The following is a 20,795-nucleotide window of genomic DNA, read 5'->3' as shown; positions in this document are numbered from 1 at the left end:
CTAGTCGACGCGACACGACACACGTGCGGTCATAAACACAGTTGCCGTTAAAGTGTCTTTCACTCCTATGCGGACGTTACGGCGCCTCCGGTCATGCCAGAAGCAGAACATTCTGTGACGTGGCCTTTTGTCTCACTCGGTCCATGCGGTCACGCCATGGCTCATCACTGGAGTGTATACCCTCCGGGATCGGTGATTGAGCCGTGCCGCCAGTGCAACGCACCTGTATGGACGGACATTAGCGACGAATGTTGTTTGCCATTTATTGTAATGGTAGGAAGAATAAATGTGTCCTGTCCCGAAACTTCTTTAGTCGTTTTTTGTCACCAAGCCTCTTCCTTGAGCATAGTGCGTGGGCGCGGCGATAAGGTCGGTTCACTGCACGTGAGTGACTGTAAGCAGAGATACCACACGTTCCCGCTTCACTGGTGACCCCGACATGATCTGAGGCTAAAAAAAAAAACACGTGGTGACGAACATTCATCGGTACGAGAGACGTGGAACCATGAGTAAGCTTGTGCAAATACGCCTGCACCGAACAGTGCTCCGTAGTAAATGTTTTTTTTAACTAACTTTTTTTTGTATTGTTTTTGTGGCCGCATGTTTTGATCGCAGACTGCTTAGTGTTATTCTTTTTTCATGTGTTTCCCTTGTCATGTTATTTTCACTGTGTACTTTCCTCTTGTACGGGGATTCGACTCTGAACGAAGATGGCGACATTAGAGAAGTTGCGAAAGACCGTTGAAGAACTGCTCAAACGCAACGCGAGGCTAGAGAGTGAGCTACAAGCACGGACTACATGCGTGGACGCCGCGCAGCCGCAGACAGCTCAGGACAATGTTGGTGCGCAAATCCCCGCCACACCAACGCCTCCTACGACCGCCGGAACGCCGACAAGTGCTGGATGGGCATTGATCAGGCTGCCTCCCTTTTGGCTGTGCGACCCTGTTATGTGGTTCAGCCAAGTTGAGGTGGTATTTATGAGCAACCATGTGACCTGCGACCTGGCGAAATTTGGGCATGTAGTGAGCCAGCTGGACCAGAACTATGCGGCTGAAGTGCGGGATATAATCACCGCCCCGCCGACACAGTCAAGCTACAAACGGCTCAAGGAAGAGCTGATCCGACGGATTTCGTTGTCCGAGGAACAACGAGTGCACCAACTACTGTGGCAAGAGGAATGCAGCGATCTGAGGCCCTCGCAGTTCCTGCGCCACTTGCGGAGCCTCACACAGTTTGATATGGTGCCAGATTCGCTGTTATGCACTATCTGGGTGTGCAGCCTCCCAGCTCAGGTGCAGGCAGTGATAGACGCACAGATGGAGATGCAGCTGGATGCTGTCACTAACTTGGCCGACAGGGTGCACAACGCGCTGACAACGGCACCTAGCACCGCGGCTGCGGCAGCTTACGACTCCGTCCCCCCACCTCCGTGGCGGCCCGTGCCTCCCGCACCCGCATCGGATGCCGACCTGCACCAGCTAGTGCAAAACTTGACCGCACAAGTGGCAGCTTTCTCCATGCAAGTTGACCAGTTGGCGCACTCACAGTGAGAGGGCAGCACGCGCCGCAGCGGCAGCACACCGGGCGACAGGTGGCGTGGCTCGCGCAGCCAGAACGCAGCAACAGCTGCTCCAACAGTACCCCGCAGACGTCAGAGCATGCACGCCCGCTTCAGCAACAACACAACCAGGTGCTGCGCTCCTTGCTTGCACCCAAACACCAGCTGCGACCGGACCTAGGCGCACCCAGCTGCAGTGTGATATCGAAGCGTCTGTTTGTTGCGGAACGGGGGGCAGGCGTGAGGTACCTCGTCGATACGGGTTGGACCTCTCGATATTCCCCCGTTCTATGTTACGAGACCGCAGGCGGTTCACCTTACAGCGGCAAACAATTCCGCTATTAAAACTTATGGCACACACAGCCGCAATATAGATCTAGGCCTACGTCGCACGTTCTCGTTGACTTTTACTGTGGCCGTCATCAATGAGCCGATCCTGTGTGCAGACTTGCTAGGCCACTACGGGCTGCTAGCCGACATCACAAACGGCTAGCTCATCGATGCGACAACGAATTTAAAGATAGCAGGACAGCGCCGGCAGGCTGCATACTACAGCGTTAAACCCGTGAAGTGCCCCGGACCGTATGCTGACATCCTTGAACAATTCCCCATCCTCACCTGTCCAGCCGGTGCACCGAGAGACATCAAACATTCGACGGTGCACCACATAATAACCACACCCGGACCCCCCACATCATGTCGCCCACGTCAACTCGCGCCTGACAGACTTGCAGCAGCAAAGGCAGAGTTCGAGGCCACGCTTCGGCAAGGCATCGTGCGACCATCAAGCAGCCCATGGTCATCGGCGTTGCATTTAGTGCCCAAAAAAGACAATTCGTGGCGCCCATGTGGGGACTATCGCGCCCTTCATTCGCGAATGGTGCCAGACCGATACCCAGTCCCACACCTTCAAGACTTCAGCTACGCCTTGGCGGGCTGTGTGGTGTTCAGCAAGATAGACTGCGCAAAGGCATACACCCAAATTCCGGTGGCGCCCGAAGACATTGAAAAAACAGCCATTGTAACACCCTTTGGGCTTTTCGAAAGCCTGTTTATGACTTTTGGTCTTCAGAATGCTGCCCAGACTTGGCAGCGGTTCCTGGACGGCGTCTTGCGAGGCTTGCCATTTTGTTTCGCGTACCTTGACGACATCCTGGTGTATTCCAAGTCGCCCGAACTCCACCGCCGCCACTTAACGACCGTCTTTCAGTGCCTGAGTGAAGCCGACATCGTTATTAACTCCGCTAAATGCGAGTTTGGTGTGACAGAAATCGAGTTCCTCGGCCATTTAATTACGCCCACTGGATCGACACCGCTACAGGAGAAAGTGAAAGCAATACTGAACATGGTGCGTCCGCATACGCACAAAGAATTACGACGTTACCTCGGCATGTTGAACTTTTATCATCGACACCTGCCCAACGCTGCAGCCATGCAAGAGCCGCTGACTAAGGCGTTACAAGGTCCTACCTCAAAAGGTAGGACAGACACAATGGAGCAGAGCTTCACGGACTCAAAAAGGAATCTTGTGGAAGCGATTCTGCTCGCGCACCCGGTACATGACATGGACTTAGCTGCAGTCGTGGACGCCAGCCAGGCCGCCATCGGCGCGGCGTTACAACAGTGCGTCGGCAGGAGTTGGCAGACTCTCCATTTTTTCTCTAAAAAGCTTTCCGATTCACAACGTTCTTGGAGCGCTTATCACTGAGAGTTGCTTGCGGTGTACGCGGCGGTGAAATACTTCCGACCGTTCATAGAAGCCAGACAATTCGTCATTTTCACCAACCACAAACCCATTACCCACGCATTCGAGAACAACCACACCAAGTGTTCACCGTGCCAACTCCAGAAGTTAGAGTACGTGTCGCAATTCACGACAGACATCCGACACATTTTGGGGATATTCAATATTGTCGCCGATTGTTTGTCCTGAGTGTGTGCCGTTATTTCACCCCCTGTGAACTTTGAGGACATGGCCCAAGCACAGGAGAGTGACAAAGAACTGCACCGCTTCCATCACGACACTTCCAGTGGCCTGCAACTGGAGCTGGTGCCTGTCCCCGGCTCCGCACGGAAGATTTGGTGTGACATCTCAACTGGCACGCACCAACCATTCCTCCCGGAGGAATTCCGGCGCAGTGCCTTTGACCGTGTCCATGGACTGTCACACCAACACCACTGCGACGCTCGTGGCTGCGCGTTTCGTCTGGTCCAGGCTTCGGAAGGACTGTCACGAATGGGCGCGCGCTTGCACTGCATGTCAGCACGCCAACGTCGGGAGGTACAACCACGCACCCGTGGGCACCTTCCCGGATGCAACACGCCAATTTGCGCACATTCACGTGGACCTCGTCAGCCCACTTCCTCTGTCACAAGGCAAGCGGTACCTCCTAACTATGGTCGACCGCTTCACTCGGTGGCTGGAAGCAACGCCCGTCACGGACATCACAGCCGAGACTGTCACCACCGCATTCGTCGACACCTGGGTGGCACACTTCGGATGTCCCAGTCACGTGACAACTGACCGCGCCCGCCAGTTTGACTGCGCGTTGTTTACGCACGTCACCAGACTGTGTGGCACCCGGTTACACAGGACAACCAGCTACCATCTGGCGTCGAATGGCATGGTCGAACGGTTCCACAGGTCTCTCAAAGCCGCCCTAACCTGCCACGACACCTCATGGTCAGAGGCGCTCCCACTGGTGCTGTTCGGCCTGCGAGTCACGCCGAAGGAGGAGATCGGCGCGTCACCTGCCGACCTTGTTTACGGGCACTCTCTGACAATCCCGGGTGATTTTGTCGAAGATGTAAGACTCCCACGTGACGCCATGGCGCCCACTCTGGCAGAATGTCTGCGCACTCACATGGTCGGCCTCTGAGCGCACGCACCGACACGGCACGGCACCGGGAAGATAATCGTCAATGCCGACCTGCAGCGCTGCACGCACGTCATGTTGCGTACCGACGCAGTACAGCCACCTCTCCGACTGCCCTACAGTGGACCGCACCACGTGATCGCCCGAGGACACAACACGCTGGTCATCGAGCGGAACAGGAAGCTGTCGACAGTGTCAGTCAACCGCGTCAAACCAGTCTACGTCTTGCCCGCTCCATCAGCTATGCATTTCTTCGACCCTGCAGAAGATCTGATCACAGACGACACTCCCTCTGCCAGCGATCAGATGGAACCCGCACCCGGAGCTGCCGGTGATGCACAGCTGCAGCCTGTTGTCACCGCGCCACCACGTGCACCTCCCACCACCATGCTCAGGCAGCTGGCACGGCCGCCCGGACCGCGCCTACCACAGGAGGACTGGTTGCCCCCACTGCAGCCGCCAGCAGACATCGTCACGCACGCTGGCCGCCGCGTCCGATTCAAATGGCCGTGCTGCGTCACCAGCGCACCACAACACCCAAGCCAGCAATCACGCACCCGAGCTCCCGAACGCCATCAGAATCTGGCACCCACGAGCCGCCGTCCGTGGTAGAGACCCGGCCTCCAGCTGCAAGTGCCTTCAGCCGGTAATTCCAGTCGAGCCCCGGACACTGTCTCCTGCGTTCGTCACAGCTCCTGGACCCACATTCGCATCGCTTTGTCTCCGCCGCATTGGGCGTTGAGGCCGGATCGGCATCCGCCCCAGTTTACTGCATTTGCTTCGCTGTCGAGCTCCGGACATCGCGCTCCACAGCACCCGGCTTGTCCGTAGCAGCTCCTGGACCCGCGTTAGAGTTCCGACGGTACCGCACTCGCGCAAGTGGCTTCAAGACGTCACGAATGACTTGCAATGCACGCCTTCACGCGCATTGCTACGGACAATTGCAGCCAGTGCCTGCTGCTGCTGTCACTAGCCAACAGCGCGAGGACACACCTGCCGCATGCTGGCCGGTCCGGCGCGCTGACGTCACGGGCCACCGCCGTTCCAACGCCGACCGACCCCCACCAACGCTGCCGCACTGCCATCACGCAGCGCGCGAACTTTAAACACACGCACGCAACCGAACGATCGTCGCGTTTTCGCAGCTACGGAACTCCGCCCTCCAAGGGGGGATCTGTGTGGCGGCAGCACCGTCCAACGCATGAAGGGCTGAACCACAGCACTGCTGACACAAGTAGGGGCAGCTGTACCGTTACGCCGAATTCTGGCAATGGTGCGTGGCACACCGGACCGCACGGGGACAAAAGCAGGCGAACAGTGCGAACTAGTCGACGCGACGCGACACACGTCTCTCAGTTCTCCCGCCGCAGACCACGTGCGTCAAGTCAACATGACTCCGCCATAAATGCATACGCGCGGTCGTAAACGCAGTTGCCGTTAAAGTGTCTTTCGCTCCTTCGCGGATGTTATGGCACCTCCGATCGCACCAGGAGTAGAACATTCTGTGACGCGGCCTTTTGTCTTGCTCGGTCCATGCGGTCGTGCCACGGCTCATCACTGGAGTGTATACCCTACGAGATCGGTGATCGAGCCGTGCCGCCAGTGCAATGCACCTGTATGGACGGGCATTAGCAAGGAATGTTGTTTGTCATTTATTGTAATGGTAGGAAGAATAAATGTGTCCTGTCCTGAAATTTCTTTAGTCGTTTTTTGTCACCAAGCCTCTCCCTCCCTTGATCATAGTGCGTGGGCGTGGCGATAAAGCCAATCCACTGCACGTGAGTGCTGTAAGCGGAGATACCACACATTCCCGCTTCATTTATATTCGTATTATTCTTATGCCTAATAGTGATACAGTCAGAAATGAAGCACGGCAATTGACTAGATTTTTAAATCCAAGATGACTCTAATTTCTGTGCAGAATGTAATGTACTAAAGCGTCTGCAAAGATTTTCAAACAGAGAAAAATTTTTGCGAAACTCTCGTTCAGAACATCTTCTATCATTCGCAGTCTATTATTTGGTTGTTGTTGATCACTATCAAAGAAAGCAGCAGTTTAAGTAACAAAAAATAGCAGCCTCTTGCCATTGTTTCGTTAATGAGACGATTCCTCTCTTCTTCTTTTTTTTTTTAATTGTAATCGGCGGTAGCGCGCACAAAAGCAGGCTATGCCGCGAGCGGCGACAGGTTGTAAACACGCACTATCAGAATGCGACAAACAATGCATGACAGTACAGTAATGAATTTTCAGCTTAGAGTGACGTAAACACCTATAACAAAGAAAACGGCGCTTATCAGATCAAAGAAAAATAAGCAATCAATTCAAACCAGACGAAGCACGTGAAAAATGAAGGGTACCCGTATAAATACAGAAGGAGCACCTGACGCATAGCAATGGCTACCTAGTAAAGCTCAACTGCTAAGCTTACGACTCGGACCAAACTACTCTACCTGTATCATCATTCATTCGACCTAAATTGTGTCTCATATTACAATGGACCAACTTTGTTTCGATTTGGCGGCCTAAACCTTTTCTCTCCCCTTGAATTTCGAGTCTCAAATTTCAGGTGCAGCTTAGATTCGGGAAATTTTTTTTCCTTGATTTCGAGTCTCATTTTTCAGGTGCGGCTTAGATTCAAGCGCGGCTTAGATTCAAGTGCGGCTTAGATTTGAGTAAATACGTTATATTGGACTTCTCTCTAGTAATTACAGAGAACAGCTATCTAGATTATAGATACTCCCACAATTTTTAAATTATAGAAGTTACAGACCTATAAATTTACCACAATTCAAATATTCACTTACTGAATAGAAGCACCCCAGACCTTTTCTAATAGACCTTTTAAGCATTAATATTTAGTATCTATTTTATACCATTTGTCAAGTTATTGAACAGTATTGTTCTCATACAGCACGCATCTTTCCAACACAAACTTATCTTGGCTACATGAAAATCATTTTTTAATCTAATGTTGTGCTTAAGTAACTCACATTTTTTTTAACACTATTATCATCTCAAATTACATTTTGCGACTGAGATTAGTGCGTCAAAAATAAACATGCATGGTACTGGCCACAATTTCAACAAAAAATGTTGTTCTGCATGACTATCTATATCTGCTTCCTGTAATAATCATAATGGCTCTTTTGTGTATGCTGCAGGTCCCCAGAGCTGCTGCGGAATTTTCGTAGATTATGAGACCATATTTTAAATGTGCATTAAAATATGCATGTAGGCACATATTAGTGCCTTCATGTTAACAAAACCCCTTAAAGTCTTCAAAAGATGGCAGCTTGTACTCAGCTTGGCATTAATGTGTTCAGTATGTTTTGTCCCATTTTAGGTCACTTTGAATCCAAATGCCAAGAAATCTTGTTATTACTTTATTCACAATGGGCTGTAGGTTGATGGTGATATTTGGATAGTGTAGGATATTGTATTGAGAGTTATGGAAATTTAATGCTACTGTTTCCCTGTTCTTTATTGTAAGCTGATTCATTACCAACCATTTACTTAATATATTTGTAACAGAGTTTACTTCATGTAGTTTCTGTTTTTACTAATACTGTTGAGTCATCATCATATAGGATTATTTTGTGTCAATCAACATGCACATCCACACCACTGATATATACCACAAAAAGAAGAGATCCCATTATCAACCCTTAAGGTACCTCATAGTTGATAGGGTATTCTTCTGACAGGTATTCTGCGACTATTGGTGCCTTTTTATCTACATGTCCGATGCATATATTTTTGAATGAAACCATTCATTCAACAGTTTTTTGACAAAAGTTATGTGATTTACTATGTTGAAAGCTTTAGTTAAGTCAAAAATTTTCCTCCTGTTTGCCATTTTTCATCAATGGCTTTTAAAACAGTGGCTATGAATTCATAGACTGGAATCTTGGTTGTCTTCTTACTATGGAAACCATGCTGAGAATTTTCCAGTACTTAAAAAATAGCATATTAATGTAATGGTGTGACAGTTATCAATTTATCTTAGTCGCCAGCTCTCAATATAGGAATAACTTTGGATGCATTTTATCTGATCTGGAAAGCTGCCCTAATGAACAGTTACAGAATTATGTGAGTGAGGGAGTCATTTATATTTGTGAAGGAGAGTTGTTATTGAAGTAATGTAACCATGCAATGAGCATGATGTTACACTAGCGATGTGTGATCCATAATTCAGTTGTATTATCACCTGAAAATACATAATGTACTCTCATGTCATTCATCCACACTTTTATAAATTATGAGCTGCAACAATGTATGGATGCGGAGAATCTTACTTGAGAGGTGCCCTGTGTAAACACTAAGCCAGCGCTTTTGCACAGCATAATGACTGATTAGAGTATAATGCTACAAACTGTTATTCAATAATTGGATCTGATTGTTATCAACAAAGAAGGATAGTTTGATACATTTGTAAAATTGTATTGACACAGAAACCAATATACACATTCCCCTGGCAAATCGTGTAATTGCTAGTAATTTTACATCACAGGGTGTTAAATGACACATGACAATTAGCAATCTTAGTCTCATAATATTTTGTGCTTCATACAGTTTTGATGTAGTACCAAAAATGGATAAAACCAGTATGGAACGTAACAACATTATGAAAAGGATAGCTGCTACTCACATATATAGCAGAGATGCTGAGTTACAGATAGGCACAACAAAAAGATTGTCCAAAAATTAGCTTTTGACTAATAAGGCCTTTGTTGAAAATAGACTACATACACAGACACACTCACACAAATGCAACTCACACACATGACCACAGTCTCTGGCAGCTGAGGCCATTGGTTGAAAGCTCACTTTCTGACAGTCTTTTTGTCATACCTATCTATGACTCAACATCCGTGCTGTATAATGAGTAGCAACTATCCTTTTCATAATATTTTGAGATAGTATCCTTATTCAGATAATCCCCAAAATTTCAGTGCATACCTATGTGAATACAAGAAAATTTCACAAATTTTCAGAAGTTAATGAATATCATGCATAGCATCTAGAGCTGTACATTCAACAAATTACAGCAGTAGTATCTGTTTTGGAAAATCATTACCCCACAATTAAATTGTGGCTATATACTTAATTAGTGAAATATTCCCCTTTTTTCTTCTTGTTTACCAGTTTGTTCTTAGTAAGTCTTTCAAAGTGTAAGACTGTGTCATAAACATAGCTCCTATGAAACTCACACCTGTGACATAAAAATGTATTTTATCTCCACACTAACTGCTATCTGTTAAACAGTTCTACATTTAATGTCTTCTTTCAAAAGCAGTGTATATTTTCTGCATTTGGCATAAATTTCCACTATTTTCAAGTTTCTTACATTAGTTTGGTGGTGATCATAAAAAAAGAGGATGAGTGCTCAAACTTCCAAACAGCTTCAGGGACTCAGTAAATTTTATCTCATATTATAAAGACAAAGAAGTCCCATGTAGATCAGGATATTGAAACATGTGCTTGTGAGTTAATATTTGGAAATGTAATACTTGTGATTCTTACAAAATACACTTCTCCACTAGGTAATTTGGAAACTCTCATGAAAGTATCAGTCATTTATTGTGCTGTCTATCAAACAGGAAGAAGGAATTTACTAATTTGTGGTGATTTTAACATAAATTTCTTGAAGGAATCTGATAGGAAAAGTGATTTAGTATCAGTAATAAATTTCTCTAGCTGAGATGCTCAAGATTGTAGTATTCTTTCACACAAAGTATTCATATGACAAGTAGACATTAAAGAAATGCATATTTATCCTGTTGTAAATGGACTATTGTATCATGATGGACAGTTAGTTACATCACATACCTTAACAATATGTACAGTTCAGAAACACTCAAATAACACAGTGAGGCTCATTAATTACAAAACTACTGAATCAAGATTGAAAAACAGTGATTGGGGTGAAATATAAAACGAAACTAATGCTAAATTTAAATTCAATACATTTCTTACTGAGTTTGTATCCATTTTTAAAAGTAGTATTTCTGAAAGGATTTAAAATTAAATGTAATAATGGGAACTCATTAAAGTGACCTTAGAGCACTAATGGTGCCATAGTATCTTTACAATGAAAAAGAATCATGTTCAAAATAGCCAGAACAATTAAACATCCAGAAATACTTTCATATCATAAAGAGTACTGTAACATATTAAGAAAAGTTGTAAAAAAATCATCCACATTTTGTCTGAAATTGACAGATCAGAGAATAAAATCAAATCACTATGGAACAGTGTTGTGCCTTATATTGCTTAATGTACTTAGCCACATATGTAATGCATCATTATGACAGGGTATTTTCCCAGTAGATTAAAATATGCCATTGTTAGACCTCTCTGTAAGAAGCCATTGATTACCTATCATTAAACTCTGAAATGAGGGACATCCTACCCGAGATACTTCTAAAGTGGTGTTCTGTCACCCACTCACCTACACAACATCCTAGCCTATCTATATCCACTCCCAATCCCAACCCCTTGACACAAAGATCATATCCCTATGTAAGTCACAGGTGTAAAACCTGTTGTAGTGGGACTTTGAATTTCGCCACGCTACACTCGTTCCCTCAGATAAAAAATATCCCGTCGCAGCAGTATGAGCGCTCAACGGCAGAGAAAATACTAAAATTGTAACACTTTTTTTGTTTTCTATCCGTTTCTTGATTGTCTCTTGATAGCCGAAGCTTAAGGCAGATGTGATCTGATGAAGACGTTAAAAAAACTTATTAGCTAGTCTTGATCTGGTTTTAATGTGTAGACATATTGTGGAAGTTGTTAAGAAATTCGGAGGATGGAAGTAGCAAAGTAAATTAAATTGCATACAGTATCAAGATGATTTTAATTGGTATAAATTAGTGATTCCTGGATGATTGCAAGGTTTCGGAGCAGACTTTTCATGCCGAAATGAAGGAGATTCTTGAAGACCTGGACGCTGCACGAAAGAAGACAAGTTAACCTGGTAAAGGATGAACTCTTATCTACACCACTTCCCCCTGTCAGTTACATTTTGTTATTCTCTGTTTCTTTTCAGTAATTTTTGTAGTGGAAATTGGTTTAACTTTTGCTCAAAAACGCCACAAGGACCACCCCAACTATAGCTTTTCTGTAATACGAAGTCCGATCTGCATTTCTTTCTTTCTTTCCCTTTTTTCACGGTCATTAACGATTTAAAAAAAAAAAATCACTTATGATTTCTTCCCACATTTTCAACCTTTTTTTCCTTTTTCTTTTCTTCTCTCATTTCTTTTTTTATTAACCACTACACTGTCGAATCTTCCCTCCGAGCACTTCCTATTCCAGTCCTGTCACAGGTTTATCCTACCCCAACAGGGGCAAAGACACCTGTGAGATCAACCACATCATTTACCAGTTCTGCTGCAATCATTGCACAGCTTTTTATATTGGCATGACTACCAACTAGCTGTCCACCAGGATGAATGGCCACCACCAAAGTGTAGCCAAGACTAGAGTAGACCATGCTGTGGCACAACATATAGATTAACACACCACACTTGATTTCACTGACTGCTTCACTACCTGAGCCATCTGGATCCTTCCATCCACCATCAGCTTTTCTGAACTGTGCAGATGAGAGTTATCCTTACAACATATTCTCCACTCCCATAATTATCCCAGCCTCAACCTATGGTAGCATACTGTGACCACACCTTCCACCCAACAGTTTCCACCCCCTCTGTCCTATCATCTCATCCCCATTCTCAACTCCCACCTTGTTTATTTGCAGCCCTCTGCCAAAGCACCCTCCCATCTTTCCCTGCTCCTCTCCTTTTTTGCTTGTTTCTCCCACCCCCCTGCCCCACAAATCCCAACACTGTGAATGTTGGGGTTCTAGTCCCTGCACACTCCACCAAACAGTGTTCATCTCTATCCCCATCTGTACACCATCCCTTCCCCTTCCCCACCTCCTCCAGACTGCTGCTTACATCCCACATGATGGTTGCACTCCGGCCCGAGATGCTGGAGTTTGGGTTGTGTGTGTGTGAGGTGTGCTTGCTTGTGTGTGTGAATGATGTGTGTCTCTCTTTTACTGATGAAGGCTGTTGCTGAAAGCTTTATGTAAGTGTCAGTGGTGCCTATCTGCAACTTGATGTTGGGTAGTGTGAACATATAGTTCTCCTGGTGTAACATTATCTTCATTCCTCAATTCAGTTACCTTCTGGATCCCTGCTTTCCTTTCTTCTTGGTCTTCCATGCATAAAAGTGTCTGAAGCATCATTCGCTAAATGTGAACCCTGATGAATGATGGACTATTGGCAAAACAATATTTGCTACTGCCTTCTTCTGGGATTTCAGGAGCTTCAGTTGATAAAAGAATGAGCCACGATCTTCCATCTATGAGAATTTCAGTTTGATTGTAAACCAGAAAGGGTAGCAAATGGCAACAATGTATTCAAGTTGTTGCCTCTAAGGCCATGTTTTCAAAGCCATACACAACAAATCCTATTTGCAGTTGTTAACCCATGAGAGTGACTTGCAGTACCAATTTCTAATACTGCCACATCAGTTGGAAGTGCACCTGTCCTTAAGGCCTTAGTTATCCTGTACTAATAAGCCTGCTTTGTAGAGAGATCTTTGACAACAGTGTCACTCAGTAGAACCAGAGGCTCTGGAAAGGAATTTCTGAGAAATGAAATATTGATTTCAAGTTCTGTTGCATTATCAAGCATGTAGCCAAACCTACCAGTCCACTTGCTGTTAGACAAAGTTTTCAAAACCAACTGTATGATCAAGTGGCTCACAGATACTCATTAGTACAAAGAGTACAAACCAGCCAGATGAGTTTATGATTCAGCTTTGTCTCAACCCAATGCATGACTCCTCCTTCCCAAACAGTGTTAAAAGTCATTCAGTCACCACCGATAGTCTGCAAACTTTTACCAATACTGTTTTTTTTTAAAACACCCACAAGGTGTTTAGCAATAATTTCAGCAGGTTTTCTTTTTGTTAATTCTTTCTCTGGAGTAAAATGGTGAAGATACCTTCCATGTGGCTGACTGCAAAAAATGAAATGCTCTTCTTTCACAATATTTCTTGTAATGGAACTTCAGTGGAATCTTGGCATCCATCAAAGAAGACACATTCAATCTTGCTTATCCTGCATTTATCATGAAATTCTTCTTCAAGTAATTCATTACTTTCTCTTGGGCCCTTTTTACTTTATTGCGATCAACTGTGAGTCTCCTGTCTCATTCAATAATTAACCAGCTTCCAATTTATGGCTGTTGTAGTAGCAGGTGTAACAGGCAGAGCGGCACCGTACCTAATACTTTGCTAAGCAACATTGTGTAATTATAATGTATTATACTAAATTGTACTTCTAGTAAAGGGTACATCAGAATCATCACATGATACCTGCAAAGGTTCTTCAGAATCTTGATCTTAAACATCAGTTGCCTAATAATTTTATTTTTGGTAGAAAGCAATTTCATTTGACTGTACTGTTAGCTCTTCCTTCATTTCCTACTTATATTTGAAATTCTTCTTAATTCATTTTCTTGCCTCTTCTGCTTTTTAATTTGTCTTCTGTGCTCAGGTAATTTGATGTCATCCAACAGATCCAACTTTCTCTCTTTGACCTTTTAAACACCTGTTCTTTGACAAGGGTCTTCATGTCCTTAGAACAGAAGCACGAGATGTGCACTCCATGTTTACAGTTAGCATCAACTGGACATGGTCCCTCAAGTTCTGAACATAGTTTAATCTCACACTTACAATTGATGATATCAAGGAACTTGTATAACATTGCAATGAAAGCCTCTTTTCACATCCAGTTTCCCCCTTCCAAATGATATGCTTTAGCCTTTCCCTAGTTTTCTTCTATCTTCTTCAGGACTGTGAGTCTATAATTTGAAAAAAAAAATGGTAACACAAAACAACTATTTGCTAGCCACTACTTTTCAAGCACTTTTGGATGAATATCCTTTGTAAGAGTGACTGCTGGGTAATGTCTGACATTCTCTCCACTCTGCTTGCCTACCAGAAGCCTTAGAACATCATGCAGAGTTCGGAGTTCAGAAGGCAGCATTTCTCAACCAATTCCAATTAAGTTACTCATATGAGTAGTATTTGCCAGCTTTGGCTTCCTTTTACTAGCCATGGTTCCGAATTTTCAGAATTTGAAAGTGGAAGGAACTATATGTGCTTGCAACAATAAAAACAAAAATTACCACTGTTTGTGTAGTCTTCTGCAAATGAGTAAGGCCAGTTTAATAACTTTCAAGTGGCTCAAAATGATTATATTCTTATCCTTAGAGCAGAAGTACAGACAGAAATAATGATAAGAAGGCACTTCTTCAAAGAAGATAGTTTGAGAGAATTTTACATGAAATTTCAAAATATCATGAAATTGAAGTAGCTATTTACCAAGCAAAGCAATGAAACTGCCATTTCTTGTAAATATAATTGGAAATTGCAAACCAAAATGCAACTTTATGACCCCCTCATTTTTTGAAAAAATGAAATCAGAGTATTTGACATGCCCTAATGTTGTACTCAGTTGCATGTTGTGCCACCAGGTGGTCTGCTTCATTCTTGACAACAGTTTGGCAGTGGCCATTCTCCTGATGGACAGCTGGTTGGTAGTCATACCAACATAAACGGCTCTGCAGTGTTTGCAGTAGAGTTGGTATATGACATGGCTGCTTTCACAGGCAGCCCTGCCTCTGATAGGACAGAATACACCAGTGACAGGAATGGAGTAGGAGATGCTGGATGGGTGGAATGAGCACATCTTGCACCTTGATCTGCCACATGGATATGATCCCTGTGTGATGTGGGAGTGGCATAGAGATGGACTAGGATGTTTGTAGACCAGTTGGGTAACAAACCACCAGTTTATGAGGTGTGGGAACAAACTTGGGTAGGGAAAACCTCATTTCAGGGCAGGATGAGAGATAATCAAAGCCCTGTTGAAAGATATGGTTCAGTTGTTACAGTCCAGGATGATACTGGGTGATGAGGGGGGCACTCCCTTGTAGCCGATTGTTGGGGATGATGGGTGGGTTGTGGGTGTGTAAGAATATGGCACAGAAAATCTATTTGTGGATCAGGTATGGGAGTATTGCCTGTCTGTGAAGGCCTTTATGGGGCCTTCAGCATAGTGGGCAAGTTGTCCCTGCAAATATGTTATCCAACAGTGGCTAGGCTGTATGGGGAGGGAGGGGGGGATTTTTTGGTGTGAAAACAGTAAAAGCTATAGAAGTGCATGTACTGGTGGTAGTTATTGGGTTTAATGTTGACAGCTGTGTGAATGGAGGCATCAACAAGGGAGAAGTCAATGCCCAGGAAGGTGGCATGTTGGGTACAGGATGAGCAGGGAAGTGGATGGGAGAAAAGATGTTGAGGTTGCAAAGGAATGGAGATACGATGTCTTGGCTCTGTGCCAAGATCATGAAGGTATCAACAATGAACCTGAACCAGACTTAGGGTTGGGAGTTTTGGGAGGCTGTGAAGGTGCCCTCTAGATGACCCATAAATAGATTGATATAGGATTTTGCCATGTGGGTCTGGCAGTGTCGTATATTTTTTTGTAAGCCTTTGCTTCAGAGTAAAAGGAGTTGTTTGTCAGCACATACTTGGTAAAGTGCATAAGGAATGAAATGGTGGGTTTGGAGTCTGAAGGACTTTGGGAGAGGTAGTATTTGATAGTGGCAAGGCCATGCGCATGAGGAATGGTTGTGTATGGGGAGATGGCATCAATAGTGCCAAGTAGGGTTCTGGGAGGTAAATGTGTGGGATAGTGGAAACACTGTGAGGAAGTGATTAGTATCTTTGATGTGGGAGGGTCTAATTTTCAGGTCATGTATAGCTATCCTTTCTTCTTGTGTAAGGTTAGTGTGCTTAGGAAGGGACTTTGGGACATGATGATGAGCGCAATTTAGGGGTAAGGAATTCCTGGAAGTAGACTAGGGGGTGGTTAGGCGGGAGAGGGAGTGTCACAGTTGGATGGTAGTATGAACTGGGAGAGGTTAATGTTGGGCTTAGATTGCCTTTGGTTGGAGGGATTGGTGGCAAAGAAGTGTCTCCTTTGTTGGGATTGGGAGAAGGAGACTAGGTCTTTAAGAAGTCCAGAATGGTTGAATTTGAGGATAGGGCTGACAATTAGATCTTTGGATATGACTGAAACTTCTGTGGACTGAGATGTTTGGTGGAGAGGTTAACAACAGTGATTTGGGTTTGCTTTGGTACTGGGTTTCTGGGGTGCTGAGAGGGAGTTTTGGAGGATGCCATAAATTGAAGAGATTAACTAGTTAAGAGTATTGGTGCTATGAGAGGTTGATGAGGGATTTCACTGTGAGGAGAATGGGTGTTCTCGGATCGTGGTGTCCCAAGGTGGGAGCAGGATATCAACAGGTTGGACAGTTTATGGAGGCAATGTCTGGGATGCTCCTCCAGGTGTTGGAGTGGAAGAGTTTGTATTTTGGAGATGTTTTGTATGTAATGAGTATTGCACAGTAACAGTTTCTTGTGGAGGAAATAGACAGAATTACCTATAATGACTGCCCATACAAATACATCAGCTAGACTGGTAGAACATTTCATGACCGGTTTAAGGTTCATCCAACCTTTCAGTGTTGTACAGGAAGTACAAGGACAGTGTTCCTAAAGGAAGTACAAGGACAATGTTCCTAATGTTCTAGAAGAAGTAGAGATATATCATGCCTTAAAGCAATCTAATAGGCATACTCTCAAGTTGAATTGAAACATACATCAATCTTAGCTAATTTTGACTATCTCAACTGGTAACCTGGCCTGTTTACCTGTTTGCATTGCCTCCTTATGCATCTCCCTCTCCCATCCTTGAGTCTTTTTGTGGTTTGATACTTTATCGGCCCTTCTCCTTTTAGTTTCTTCAAAGAGTTTTAACATTTTTTAGTAGTTTCCCACATTGTGCCATTAATTTCTTCCAATAATATGAAGTTTATATATTCTGTTGTAAGTATTTGACTTTGTAAGCTTGTGTGCACCCAATTCCTACTACTTTTCTCATGCTCAGAAACTGCCTTACCCTTCTGCACACATGTTACCTATCTATCGGCCCATCATATATTTGTATATGGTATAGTTTTTACCAGTTTCTGTTGTTCTCTTCCACCCACCCCCCCTCCCCCCTCCCCATGGGATGATTTTTTAATCTGTTTACTTAGATTCCTTTTTAGGTTCTGGCTATTGGCCCCTCTTCTACATTAGTCTATCGTGAGGTGTGAAATTATAAGAATTATGCTCCAGTATTATCTTGTAACTGTAAGTACTGATCATTGCCACAATTTATATTACTCTTGGCCACTTTAGGCAATGATATGAAGTTCTTTTAATCCAAGGTTGTCACTTTCTGGTATTATGTCACAGTTTATTTCGATTCAGGACTTCACCTGACGATGTAACCAACATTGCAAAACTGTCATATTTTATAAAGTAATCAATCATACAGTGCCAGTAGTGTTTTTACTCAACATAAAGCTTTTTATCTGTGGATATCACTGAATAAGCTTTTGTGTTATTAAATTTAATCAACACCATGCATACTCCAATCAAGAGTAGGAGAATTTTATCCTAGTAAAAACTCACAGATCATGGGGAAGCCTAACTCATCTGTTTACACATTCTCCAAAAGATGCAGTGTAGAAAAAGCTATGTAGGACCTGGAAGGATATAGAGAAATGTATCTTGAATCTTTGAGCTGGTGAATGACATGTGGTAATGTAGCAGAATTTTTGTATAAGGTATAAGGTCTTGAGCCCACCCTCATATTTGTCATACTGTTTTGTCACATACAATCAGCATGGTATTGGGGTGACCAAGAAGAAGTGATCAATGTTAATGGGTATCGCAGGAATGATCATTTGAAGCAAAAAAGTCTAGTAAACATGGGCTCTAAAACGCATACCACAATAGCTATGAGCACTTGCTCTTCTTCACTATTGTGAATTATCTCTTCTACTGAAGAATATTGAACATTTCTCCTTGGACCCCGTGTACACTCTCCAAAAGGGTAACTGAATGTCATATGTATTGTCTGATTCTGACAGTCAATATTGTAATATTTAAAGCAACATCCTAATACAAAGTGTGGTTTTGAAAAAACTGAAGTCAGTATTTCATAAACAAATGAAGTCAATATGACAATGTAATTACCGATACAAGAATGTTTCATGGTGGTATCAAACACGATGGCCTAGATTCAGTTGTCACTGGAAATACAGGATGCTACTGGTATGAAGGTAACAGTGTAAACAGTAATCAGAATAAATAATGATCATTAAGGTACAGATTAAATAGTTTATCCAAAACATTAAAAATACTTAGGAACATACATAATCCACCCAATACAATCAAATTAAAAAAAATCATAACATGTATGAAGCCAATTATAAGTCTATTGCTGATGTTTGTATGCTTGCTTTTGCTTTGTAACATATAACAATTTTCATTAAAAAAAAAAACTTTTTCAAACATTTAAATAAATAAAACATCCATTCCATACCTGTGCAACCATAATCATAGACATTTTTAGTATGTGTATTTATGATATTTTCAAGTCTTTTTGCTTGTACAGTGTCTGGCATGGCTTTACGTAGAGAATACAAGAACACTCCTAAATAAGCTGTGAGTGAATATTGGTACATAGGGTTGACTCCTGCCATGTCAGAAAGTACAAAGAAAAGAATGGCCCCTCTTCGTGCCACGGGCCTATAGCCATCACGCAGACGATCTATATCTATTCCTGTAGTGGCTGCCAAAGCGAGTTTAGCTGTAACCTGTAAACAAGCATGTAAATTTTTGAGATGCTCCAATAGGAAGTAAAAGAACAAGAAATATTTACATAAAATTCTACATTACTTTATTCATACAGTCATAAAAAGAGCTTAATGATTTTCAGATGTAAATATGATAAATGATTAGAGATACAAACAAAGACAATAACCTACTTTCAGTAACAAGACTTGCCAAAAACAAAGTCTATATTTCATAATAGAATCCTCAGAAAAACTGGCAGACAATCTTATAAAATATAATACAATGTACAGTTCACCCTACCAAAAACATATGAACTTATATTTACTCATTTCATAATGAAAAATCCTTGATGGAAAGTAGACAATGGAATAAGTAAAGGTAAAAGCTCACTCGGCAGTTAAGGAGCTGAGTCATCCATAGGCTCATAAAAAGGCTGAAGACATGGCTAAGCTGTTGGATGACATCCTTTTTCAGAGATAACTTGTACAAAACATATGTACAACCACACATATGCATTGTCCTGGCCAACTATCATCTGCCAGCATTGCATCTCAATGAGGGAGGGTTTGTTTTGAGTGAAGCAGGTGAGGAAAAAATGAAATGGGAAGATGGGGGGAAGGTGACTGACTGCAGGGAAGAAGAGAAAGTAAAAACAAGGGATGGCAATGTGGCACTGGTGACCTTAGTCTGGTGCAGGCATGTGGCATTAAATGATGTGGAGGAATCAAATAAGAGACTGGGGAGAGGAGGGGGAGAGGACTGGTTGTGATCTCAGTATGAGAGAAGTTGTGCATATAACGGCAAGAGAGAGGTGGATGTAGAGAGATGGGATAGGCAAGATTGAGACCAGGAGGAGTGCAGGATCAAAGGATACGTTGTAAGGATGATTTTCATATGTTTAGTTCAAAGATGTTGGTCTTTTCAAGGGGAGGGAGGTGTGGAAATGAGAGGGTGGGGGGGGGGGGGGGGGGGGAGTAGGATTCAGATTGTATGGGTTGCAAAGCAGCCACTGAAGTCAAATAACATTGTGTTCAGTGGTGTGTTACATCAGTGGGGCTGTCAGTTGTTCAGCACTGTTCTTGGCCACAGTTTTGTAGTGGGCTTTCATTTTGTTGGACTGCATGTAGGCGTAAAAGGTGGTGCAAAAGTTACAACAGCATCGGTATATGATTCAGAGGTGGCTCTGCCTACGATAAGATAGCATAGGCCTGTAATTGGATTGGAGCATGTTTTGCTGGATGGGCCCCTGTGACACATCTTGCATATGGGTCATTCACAAGGGCTGGAAGTAGGTGTGATGTAAGGGTGGAACAGGATTTTTAATAGATTGACTGGGTAGAGAAATGTGTCTTTGGTAGGGGTGGGATGGATTGTGGGTCAGAAGTTCCTCAATTCTGTGCACAATGACAAGTAGCCTAAACCCTTGCAAAGGCTACATTTATGTTCTACAGTTCCAGGTGATTTTGAGTGATGAGCAGGATTGCTTCTTCGCAACTGGTTCATGAAAGTGGTCAGAGGACTAGAGTCATGAATGGTTATCTACATCAACATCTACATGGATACTCTGCAAACCACATTT

At 43.7% G+C, this 20,795-nt stretch overlaps 1 protein-coding gene across 1 annotated transcript in view; it reads right to left on the bottom strand.

Annotated features, from left to right (window-relative positions):
- Positions 1 to 20,795, bottom strand: part of LOC126088335 (dynein axonemal heavy chain 10) — a 1,153,099-nt gene that overhangs the window by 210,492 nt on the left and 921,812 nt on the right. Inside the window, exon 49 of the mRNA XM_049906469.1 lies at positions 18,963 to 19,236. Coding sequence (XP_049762426.1) covers positions 18,963 to 19,236 — 274 coding nt within the window. The remainder of the gene's footprint in view (positions 1 to 18,962; positions 19,237 to 20,795) is intronic.

This window comes from Schistocerca cancellata, chromosome 6 (assembly GCF_023864275.1).
Source record: "Schistocerca cancellata isolate TAMUIC-IGC-003103 chromosome 6, iqSchCanc2.1, whole genome shotgun sequence".
In the NCBI taxonomy this organism is placed as follows: domain Eukaryota; kingdom Metazoa; phylum Arthropoda; class Insecta; order Orthoptera; family Acrididae; genus Schistocerca; species Schistocerca cancellata.
This window is presented reverse-complemented; position numbering and strand designations above follow the sequence as displayed.